The sequence below is a fragment of the Hermetia illucens genome, chromosome 1 (genome assembly GCF_905115235.1).
Source record: "Hermetia illucens chromosome 1, iHerIll2.2.curated.20191125, whole genome shotgun sequence".
Taxonomy (NCBI): Eukaryota; Metazoa; Arthropoda; class Insecta; order Diptera; family Stratiomyidae; genus Hermetia; species Hermetia illucens.
Window position 1 is genome coordinate 117357254 of NC_051849.1, and position 11542 is coordinate 117368795.

Sequence of the window (11542 nt, forward strand, 5' to 3'; positions counted from 1 at the left end):
GATTTCCCAACGTTAGGCCTGCCAGCAAGTGATCCAATTTTGCTGACTCACTTACTGACAGGCGCCTGATTAATTCGGTCTTGAGCAGTGAGTACGAAGCCGATTTCACTACGTCGGACACCAGCACGATGGACTCCTCGTCCAGGCCGACCACCGCGTGATTGAAACGGGTCGCGTCCGCTGTGATCCCGGACATCTGGAACTGTGCTTCCAAATGCACGAACTACAGTTCGGGGTTCCGCCGCCAAAACGGAGGGACGCGCACGGCGAGGGCGGTCACTTGCGGGTCCGATGGACCCGCCACGTCTTTGCCGTCAACCGACATTTCAAAAGACTAATAACTATGACGCGAACTTGTGGGAAGATAATATCGACTTTAGCCAAATCCCTAAACGACACGGCAAGCCGCACCTTCAAATGACCACACGAGCGAAAAATGAAAGCAACACCAACGACGCACCCCAAAATGAACGCTTGATACGCAGACCAAAGAGAACCACGATAACTCGCCAAAAGAGCGGAGATCTACCGATACTAAATTCGGCAAACACCTCGACGCCGTCTCTTGCAGCGATTTAGTTTTTATTCTTACCACCTTTTTTATTGACTTAGAGTGAAATACAATTAACTTATAACAACTAAAACGGCGGCATCTGCTGAGGAGGCGGCGATGGTGGCGGAGCCTTCGGCTCCTGCTGCGATAGCGATGGTTGCGGCGGTGATATTGGTGTCGGCTGCGACGGTAGCGGCTACGGCGGTGACGGCGGCGGCTTCGACCTCTGCGGCGATGGTGGAGTTGAGTGCGGCGGCGAAAGTGGCTGCGGCAGCGATGGCGGCTGCGGCTGCGGAACACTTACTTATCTCCAAGTGGTTGTGCCGGCTGCCTGCTGGGCGATTGTGCTTGCGCAGACTGCGATTTGTTGATGGGGATGATGATGTGCTTGTACAGTTGGGTGGAATTTTAACGGTCGTTGGCATTGGCTTAAACAAATTCGAGCTGCAATGCAGCTTGCTGCGGAGTACCGCTACTGCTGTTCATTGTCCTTTTTGTTGAGTTTTTCAATTTTGCAGGTTCTGGGAATTCGGGACCTTAGTTGTTGATGCTGTTGGTGCGAGTTCCGGGGTCACCAATTTACAACTTAAGAACAACGATGTTCACTGGTTACAACACTTCATTTATTTCATTAAAAACAATGAAACTGACAACTTCAACAAAGGATGAATTTCATAGAAACTTTTTATAAGAATCCTTTCACTTTTTCCAACAACACAACTGGTGCTCGTTATTTTTATTAATTTAATGACATCTTGTCCCTTTCGGTATTCACTTTTTTCTCCATCAAAAAATATGACATTTTCCGTCACTTACTCCGCTCTTCGCTCCTGTAGCGAGGTATGAACTGAGTGGAGAGCGCCGGTGACGCAATTTGTCCGCAGGTATTCGCAACATTCGAAATAAATTTCGAATGCCGCGAATCCTGCCGCGCCACACTCTCAAAGCTTATGGGTTGTGTAGGCGGACCTTTCCCTCGACATGGGGACTTAGGCCTCAGGTAGTAATGTGGATATATGTTGCCATCATTAGGCCGATGTTCGCTTATACATCCGTAGTGCGGTGGGTTAAGGTGAAACAAAAGAGTTTTCACTGTAAACTAGCCACATTGCAAAGAACTGTGTGTCTGGGTTTCACCGGTGCCATGAGCACCACATCTGGCGCAACTCTGAATGCATTACTCAATTTGCAGCCCTTGGATTTGTTTATTCAGAGCACTGCAATGAGAGCAGCTCAAAGACTAATGCAATTAGATTTATAGGAAAACAGTGGACGTGGACAGTGGAGAGCATTGGAAGAGTCATTGAGAGAATTGAATCTACTTTTCGCAATGCCTTCCGATTCTCAGAATCCCATACATTGGTTTAGTTGAAGATATGATGCTATCTTGAAACGAAGAGAAAACTGGGACGAACCAGAAGAATGCGTGTCAGGATATACTGACGTCCTCTACAACGAATGCTTCTGGAGCAGGAGTCTCACTCTCGAATAAAAACGGGAAGTGGGATTTTCTTTTGGGACAATACACAACGGTCTTTTAGGTTGAAGTGTATGAGATCCTAAGGGCGGCAACCAGGATGATTGAGAAACGGTTGAACGGCAGGCGCATTGCAATCTGTAGCGATTGTGAAGCTGCATTGAGGGCGTTGAGTAGTACTTTGATCACTTCAAAAATCGTCCAGGAATGTAGAAACCGATTGAACTCTGTTTCTAGATTTAATAGGGTGGAATTACTCTGGGTACCTGATCATTGTGGTGTAGAGGGAAATGAAATCTCGGATGCCGTAGCAAAAGAGGCTTCAACTTGCCTCATGCTCCGACTGAAACCAGTGATTGGGGTGTCAGTAACATTGGCTGATGCTGCTATCAAAAACTGGGAACAAGCTTCCCATAATGACAGGTGGCGAAGCCTTAATGCTACTAGACACACCAAACTTTTCCTATCAGTTATCAGTTAGACCGCTAAAGGCTGAGTGCTCAGAGGCGTTGCTACACACACATCAGTATCAATTCATCGAGAAAAATATATTCATATTGTATATGTTAATGGAGCTTGGGAGTAGGTTCCAATCCAGATGGCTATATAGCTACGTTAGCACTTGCGGTTTTCAATTGCTGAACCTACATATATGTACATATAGATGCTTTGGCTCATGGAATTAAGTGGAAGTATTCAGATACTCTAACACACTTCAAGGCCCTGATCCAACATGGACTGTTACGCCAACGATTATTATTATTATTATTCAGATACATGCGATCAATTTAGATATTTATGTGTGTACACAGAAATATACGTATCAGTTTGAAGTAATTGGTAATAATATTTATGTTTTTAATCTGTAATTATAGTATATATAGTGTTCGGATAGCTGAGTGGTTAGTACACAAGGCGGAAGGTCGCGGTTCAAATCTCACTGGTGGCAGTGAAATTTGTATCGTGATTTGACGTCGAATACCTGTCGACTCAGCTGTATAGGGTACTATAATCCTGCAGTGTACCGTTAAGGTCTTGAATGAAGGGCTCTAACACACTTCAAGGCCTAGATCCAATTGGATTGTTGCGCCAACCATTATTATTATAGTATATATGAAAGGTTAGAAATATATGAAGAAGTATGTTTGAAAAGAAAATCGTACATAAAAATTCCGCGCATAAGATGAACACAAAACCTTTACATCCGAAGCATCCGACTACCGGTATTCTGACTTGTTTGTATTTGTTTTACGTGAACTCCAGTAAACTTGCTAATAATGTTAAAGTTGGCTACAATCGATGCAGTACTCTCCAGAGCACAATTGAACTTTTAACTATTTACAAGGGGAACTGTCATGTACTTCCCCTTAGAACTAGTGTCCCTAGCAAGTAAATACCTACCTACCTATCCTAGTCAACTTCTAGAGAATATAACTATAATCAAAATGTTAATATACTTTTATCAACTTTATTTAAACAGGTATCGGTATGGAGAGTATATTGAGGCCTAGATACCATATGCATGGACCACTATCTTTTTTCAGATGTTTGGGTTGGGTTGACGGATTGGCCAGGCAAAGTTCTGCTCTTGGCAGTCCCTCGGCGAATACAGTCGGTGTTCCGCTGGCGGCTGCCGGAGGCCGAGTCTACTCGCACTTACTAGCAGCCATGGGCTTACAAGCAGTGCCAAGTCAAGGAGAATTTGGGCCGCTTATAACATAGCCCGAGCACGAGAGCTCCTGTGCCAGACGCGTGCAAATGCATTCAAGATTACGGCGGTCTGCACGGGGCACTGGTCCATAGGGGACCATGCCGCTAGGCTCGGGATACCCTACAACTCGCATTACCGAAGCTGCGGAGAAGGAAGGGAAACCCTTGTGAACTTTCTCTGCGATTACTCAGCTCTGGCTAGAGTCAGGCTGCGGACACTGGGTAAACCATTCTTTGGGGACCTCAGAGAGATTTCTAGCTGCAGGGTGGGAGAGCTGCTTTCTTTCGTGAATGCTACGGGCTGGCTCTGAAGATCTGAGCCGGCTGAACTCTGCCTCCCTGCTTCCATAACAACAGTAACGGTCTTAGGAGTTTGTGGCATCAAAACGGCGCACCAAAGCGCTAATTGAGTTCCTTGGAGCGGCCACTGATACCTACCTACCTACCCCTTGGGTTGGGTAGTTCCTCAGAACGGGTCCATAACTGACCACTTCGGATCCCCGCATTTTAGAGTCAATTTTGGAGATGTGGTATAATGAAGGAAAACAAGTAGACATAATATAATTACAGGAATCAATACCGAGAAGTAGTTATAGAAGCTGTCATAAAAGTCATAGGTGGCGGTACGCCCTTTCAACTTTTATTTTCTTATAAATCGAATTTAAATTTACATTTATCTTGTAAATAAAATACAAACGTTTCAGTTCATGTTTTCGCCAAAAAATTTTGAACTGAGCATTTACCCTAAGTGACCATTCCATCAAGAGGCTTCTCGCAATTTTTTCAATGTGTGGTTACACCGATCGTGGAAAAATTACGAGAGAGGCGTCTTCGATGTTATGGGCACGTAATTCGCGATAACAAGAATTTACTTGCCAAGATTGATCTGAACATCGAAGTACGGTACGGTAAACGTTTCTAGAGTTTTTTTGTCATTGTAACAAGCATTTTTTTTATTCTTGAAATAACTTGCGCCTGGTGATTTTTTCCTTACAATTTTATATTTTCATTGTAAAACTTGATATATCGCAAGAACTCAAGTGGAAGCTCTTCTAATTTCTACATATCGCACTCTTGCAACAAAAGTGTTGTAATTCAAATATCCGTGTTTTTTAGTTAAAACACCATTGATAACAGAATTTACAACTCCATTATTCTGCAAAATCCGCTAAACTGCAACACACTTCGGTTAGTTCAAAGTAATATTATTAAATTATCTTTAAAAATTCTAATTGTAAAAATTTTAATATGTACATTACGAGCAGGTTCAAATATGTCGAAAGACGCATTTCAAGGAATAAGAGGCAAAAATTTGCCTTTGAACGAAAAGAAAGTTCACTTCTTTAGCAGCAAACGGTGCGATTTCTGAAAAACTAACCTTTATGAGTTACGCCACTTTTGCCGTAAGGGTGCGATATGCATGTTTCCTTGCAGAAAGCCATTGTGTAACTTGTGCAAATGAACCCATGCAGAAGGTCGCATTATCCAATGCAGATGCATGGATGTATCCATTCACAATCCGCCACAAATTCCTATAAATATGTGCATGTATACGAACTTCCGCTGCAATTCACAATACAATAGGAATTCGCTATATCCAATTCACAAAGAATAAAAATATTTACATTTCTGATGGAACGAAACATGAAGCTAATGCTTAACAACCTTAAGAAGGCTTCTGTTTTGAACAAACTCAGTGGATAGTTATTTGCATTGGTATTACAAAGAACCTTGAAACATTTTTATTTAGTTTTTAGCAATAGATTGTTAACACCCTCATGATAATCAATATGCTTTCCTTTGTTACTTTTAAGTTAAAGTACAAGCTTGGTCTTAGAATTATTTAAGTTATTAATAATATTACCATCGATATTTTGCGAAATTTCTTTAATAGCCAGAATCATTTATAGCTTGTAAATAACATTTTATTTCTGAATTCAACCAAAGATTAAATAATTAAATCCTGTTCATTTAAACATGTACTTGTGGCTTTATTAGCTTTGTCCATCCATTTATTCTTCATCTTTAATACAATTTTCAACAAGTTCTCTCAAATTCGGGTTTTCCATTGCAGCGGCTATTCTTTCCTTATCGTTTATTTGTTTATTAACTGGAAAGAAAAAATATCAGATATTCCGAAAATGGAGTAATTTATATTCATACTTTCAATTTCTGTAGAATGTGCACCTTTCTTTATATAAATGTCTAATTTGATATTATGGGGCAAGCTTCTTTCGATTTTAATACGTATACAAAGTCCAATTAGAGTCGCTAATGAACAGTGGGGGACAGTAGGATTAAATTCTATTCTCACCTAGAAAATACCGAGTTCATTGTAATTAATATATCTAATATTATAAATATAAAATCGGAACCTGAAGGGTTATATTAGTAAAATATCGTGTAATTTAATTTTACCAGCCCTACTTACCACGTACACATTTGATTTAGTTGGATTTTGAACGAAAATACCATCCTCGTAGACAACATTTAGGTCTTCTAAAGTGTGAGGCTTTTCTGGATCGCGAATTGTTCGCAACGCATCTAAAATAGAAACATTTAATGAAAAGCTCAAGATCTTGTGACTCAAGCGTTAATTTGTCAGAGTGAAGTGGACCCCATATACAACTTAATCTCTGAATTTCTTTGAATTTACATAATATGTTTGAGTGATATGATTACTTTTAGTAAGATTTAACGGAAACTTATAATCTATAATATAATAATATCTATAATGGTTATAATGAGACTGCTTCAGCTTCGGGTATGATGATGCCCCCAAGAACAGGAAGCAGGAGCTGAAAAGTATGAGCTCTTTATTATCGGCACCAGAATTCACAATCAGTCCACTACAGTTGGGTAGCTCGTGCTCACCCAACAACGCATCAACAACAGTCATTGGGCAATCAAATCAAATGGGTTACTGACATCGATAGCCATGAATTAATAAGTACTCTTCTTTCACATAGAATAATCACATCAAAAACGTTCCCTTTAATATTGTCGTTTCTACTATCTATATATCATACTTCATTCAGTTCTTAATTCAAGCTATAATATTTGATTTAATTTTCAAAAATCCACTCTTCGTTTTTTTCCCAAAAATCACTACGTGTCAATTGTTTACTTTTTCTCATCGACGGTGCTTTATCATCCTAGGCATTGAACAAGTGCGATTGGATAACAAAACTTCTGGTAATAGAGGTCCAAACGGGGTAACCCTTAGATTCACAAAGTACAAAATCGTCAACCAAAAACTCCATTAATCTAAGTAGAAAAAAGAGAATTAGGTTTTTTTCCTTGTCCTCAGGTACTAGCACTGAGGAAGGAGGCACGTGGTCCCCGAAACGATCGTATGCGGGGAAAAAATAAAAATATTTACAGGATAAGGAAAAAAACCTAGTTCTCTTTTTTTAACTTATATACCACCTGTAAAAAAAAACATGGACACTAATTTCCATCAATCTTATAAGCAGCTAATGAGGGCGAAATATTGCAAGCACCTTTTCCTCTTCACCCTATCCGAACCGTCGTCATCGATGAGGGGGGATATATTGAGGACTGCCCACTATTCATTGTAAAAGAGCTGGAAGAGGTAGTCTTGTCCGTAAAGGACAAAAAAGTACCGAAACCGGAAGCTATTTCTAGTGAAGACCTGAAGCATTTGATTAGGTATATGCATTTAGCACATGTTTGACAGCAAGTGCTTGATCGTCTCGTTGCAAGGGAGGAAACTTGTCAAGAAGCTCATCAAGTGCCAAGGGGTCAAATTAGCTCCCTGAATGAATGCCTTCAGTTCATTGTCCTTTTGTTGCTCCAAGCTTAATCTTGTAGGCATTGAAAAGCCCTACTCTACGAAATCCGGGAAGAATGGAGTGTGAAAGTCAACCGTGGCGACTCAGGAATGTGTCCTTGGTTCTGATCTCAAAAACTCCTTATATGAAGGTCTGATGCGATCAAATATGACCGCGCGATACTAATCGCAGCACGCTTAGTTAAAGACCTAGCGAACTGTAGCATTATGGAGAGTGTCTTTTTCTGCTTGTGGGTTAAGTGACAATATCTTTGTTCAATTGATGTGGAGAATTTTTGTCATTATTTTTTCTTCGTCCGCATGAAGTAGCATTTGAGATGAAGGATGACACTTCGATGGAGTGAATGGCGTATGTATGTGTGTATACGAGAAAACCCCCGCGCCAACTCCACAGGCTATCTTTGATTCGTCCGTAAATAATACTGTGTCATAGTCTTGTAACACGCCGCCGGTCTTCCGGTTTTCCCCCCATTTCTCTTCAGGCATAACGTGGATAATCAGGACGATGTAAAAAGACAACGCGGGAGTGATTGCCGATTTCTGTGAGGCAGATACTGCTGATACTATCGTCCTTAATGTCGCGTCAAACGCAAGGCACCGATGATAAGTGAAGTTATTGGCTTAGGCTAATCTTATATATACACAAAGTATGCTTATGCTACAATATTTCACCAGACACAAATTTAGCTTACTATTCTAAAATCAATTTTTGTATTAGCCATATAAAAAATGCACACCTTTGAGAAATTCCACATGTATAATTTTGAATGCAAGACATGTGAAAAGTGTCCGTTTACAATTTGATACTATGCAAGATCGCGTTTGGACGTAATAAAAGGGCAATGTGTCCCCTACAGACTGCATGGATACAATGATGTTAAGAGAATAGCGCGTCGTTAGTTGATATTGTGGTTGAAAATGTGTGCATGCACATTAATAGTATAGATAAAAGAAGGTCGAGTTGATTCATTATTTAGGAATTGAAATGTATGTTTGTGTAGGTGGAGAGGCAGCTGGCTTGAGCTGTGCCTATTCCCATCTGAATGTTCCTTCCACACTGGTTTTTCTGATTCTAAACGAGGATGATTGGACTCTCCTTTCTATTTTGCTTGAAATATTTATCTTATACTGACTTATACGACGTAGCTGCTCTTTTCTATCATCTCCCCTCATCGATTCTGCCAGGGTTCTAGTTCGGGGATTCCGCATATTTGTTATCGTTTGTAGTCGCCCTACAGGAAAGCGAACGTCATCATCAGTGAGAATGAGTCCTCATAAGCTGTCGGCATCTCGCACGTCCCATTAATGGTCGCATACAAAACGTCTGCTGACGTTCGAGATGTGATAAGACTAAATCCGGAACTATAATAAGCAAATGCGGCAACGTACTTGAAATCCCTCAATGAGAATTGAATGCGACTGATTACGTCCAATATAGACGTTCGTCGTAAAATGGTCCCTATGAGAGTTTCGTTGAACTTCAGTTAATAACAAAAAATTCGGTAACCGAATTTAGCATAGGAAATATCAAACAAATGTAGGAAATTTCATTCGAAATTTGTTTTTGCGAAGTGGTGTAAGCAAGTAGAAAATATCAAATATTCAAACGAATCAATGCGATTATGGTCGAGAATGAGTTCGTTCGTTAAAATTTTGGCATTATATACCATTATAGTTCCGGCTTATAAAGCTTGGTAAGCAGGTTCTTCGAGTATTTAAGGGGTCATTCATTCAAAAAAATGTGCTCAAAGTTTTTCCGTTAAAAACTTTCAATCTTTATGTTATATGTTATATATGATTTTGTAGCATAACTTACAAAGAATTAGATTTTTAATTTTTGAAAAAAGGTTTCGTTTCGTCGTAATGCAACATAAATAAGTTATGAAAAAAAAACAAATTTCATTGTCCACCGCAAGATAAATCCCACGAGTTGCCTTCCTAATCTGAGGCACAAGGACATCCTTTTGAACGGATCTTTTCACACAATATGGACAGCCAGATGGTCCTGAGTTCCAGTTAATTTCATCGTATGTACGCTACTCCTCTTCCTTGCAACGAGATTCGTGTTACGGAATCAAACTGCGAGATGATGAGTTCCTTAAAAACCACACTCCTATTAAAGCCTTTTTGTACTATTTTCACGATAAAAGGCTTCAGCTTCTCGGGCAATTGTTTTCTAACAACACAATAAATCAACAACTAAATTATTTTGAACACGTTCTTTTTTCGCCCAAAAAATGACTGAAATGGCAATAGTGGAAGTAGTTACTTCATAGTTTTCTTCAAAAATTGAAATTACAATTCTAATTCTATATAAGACATGCTACAAAATCGTATATAACTTATAACAAAGATTAAAAATAAATTCGTTCTTTTACCAGAAAGTATCTGTAAAAATGTTCAGCACTTTTTTTCTGCCACTGTATATTTCCTAAAAATTCCATTTTGAACTTTGACTCGACTTTTTTGAAAAGTTAAAAAAATAACCCACCGTTCAAAACGCGTCCTCTATCGCCGATATGAAGAGCCAGAAGTCATTAAAACCTATTTTTTGTTCTTCAACACATAATATCTGAAGGAAAATATGTCAACAAATACTACATTTTCTTTCAATTAAAAGAGCGTCCCCATTTCAACTTAAAAAGCAAATGCCTACTCAATTTAATTTATCAGAAAACTTCACTTTTTTTCAATTAGGGTAGTCGTCCTTGGAAAATTGTTATATAAGGGGGAGACAGAAAGTACGAGATTCCCCCCGAAGGGCTGGAATAGAGAAACTTAAACAAAAACAAATTAGGCAACTTATAAGGTTTCATTTAAATTCCGGGGAGACTGAATAACGTAACTTTACAGAAGGGCTTGATAATTTCAACTAAGTTCTAAGCATTTGCATTTCCGCAAGGAATACATTCCGAGTATTACCGAATATTCTAGCTGAAAGTTCACCGAAATCCATTGCACACTTTTCCTCTTGCCTGTAATTGTCCATGCATATTCATATACTGAACAAGTGGAAACAAAGTCCGGATTTATCGATCATAATGTAAGGCTCTGACTCGATTTAGCCTATATGAAAATTACTGTAAAAAGCAATATAACTGTTTTTTGATAATGGAAGGAAAACCTACAAGAAATTGTGTATGTACTTATTTGAAAGGAAGCAAAACTACAATGGCTTACAGTTTTCCAAGTTAATGTGCAGTGAAAATCATTTTCACAAACCTGAGTTGTTTTCATAACTTGTTATTGTTCTTGAGATGCTCGTGGAAAAAATAGTATGTGCGTCTGGTCTTTGAAGAACTTACCGTATATAGTTTCCTTTAGATCATTTGTATCTTTGTAACCAAGTTCATTAAGAAGTGCCTCCTCTCCGATGGGCACTACTTCTTCCTCACTATTCATTGAACTGCTTTTCGATGGACTCCTAAAACCGTCCTTGGTAGTCGTAGCTCCCACTGATTTCCGTCGGAAGAATGACAACATGATATGGGTTTACATAAGACAACTTTTGAAATACTTCATTTAGTAAACACAGCTGGTAGATGCAGCCTCCACATCCAATCATAAGACACCGAAACTGCAATCGGGCGCCACATACGACTTTTTTGACAAATGACTAAGTGTCATCACCGGGGTTTCCATCAGCTGATTACAGTGCTGCAAAATTAAAATTGTCATGTATTTGGCTTTTCTGTTCAAATTTCAGATTTATTTATTGAGCAAAGAAAAGAAATACATGTGCGGTACAAAAGGAATAATAACTTAGAAGCCCAAGCGTGACTAATTAAGTATGTAACGCTAACCGACGGAAATATCCGGCCTAGCCGGTTACATGTTATAAAGTGAAAAGGTGGTGCATGTCAGTGCTCATTTCACATAACATGTGCTTAAACCTAAGAATAATTTATAACTTACAACTAAACAAACATAACACAAAATAGTACTTCGTACTGGAAAACGGGAAAAAAGGAGTTTTTAGGCACCGATG

General features: G+C 39.4%; 1 protein-coding gene across 2 annotated transcripts; it reads right to left on the reverse strand.

Moving 5' to 3' along the window:
- Nucleotides 1-5610: 5610 nt before the first annotated feature.
- LOC119650079 (MIP18 family protein galla-1) lies at nt 5611-11177 on the reverse strand. Of its 2 annotated transcripts, XM_038052590.1 has the most exons (5): nt 11072-11177; nt 10860-11009; nt 6172-6284; nt 5904-6054; nt 5611-5850 (listed from the first exon to the last, which is right to left on the reverse strand). In XM_038052590.1, coding segments are annotated over exons 1-5 (513 nt in total). In that variant the 5' UTR covers nt 11073-11177; the 3' UTR covers nt 5611-5752. The 2 variants fall into 2 exon arrangements, with proteins under 2 accessions (XP_037908518.1, XP_037908510.1); XM_038052582.1 differs by having other exon boundaries at nt 10860-11162.
- Between the last annotated feature and the right edge of the window lie 365 nt (nt 11178-11542).

What these genes read in the sequence shown, in the direction of transcription:
- LOC119650079 (XM_038052582.1), bottom strand. Translation starts at nt 11,037, where the DNA reads ATGTTGTCATTCTTCCGACGGAAATCAGTGGGAGCTACGACTACCAAG. An exon ending in CTAAATCAAATGTGTACGTG is followed by an intron (nt 6,055 to 6,171) that starts GTAAGTAGGGCT and finishes GGTATTTTCTAG; the next exon opens with GTGAGAATAGAATTTAATCC. An exon ending in ACATTCTACAGAAATTGAAA is followed by an intron (nt 5,851 to 5,903) that starts GTATGAATATAA and finishes TTTTCTTTCCAG; the next exon opens with TTAATAAACAAATAAACGAT.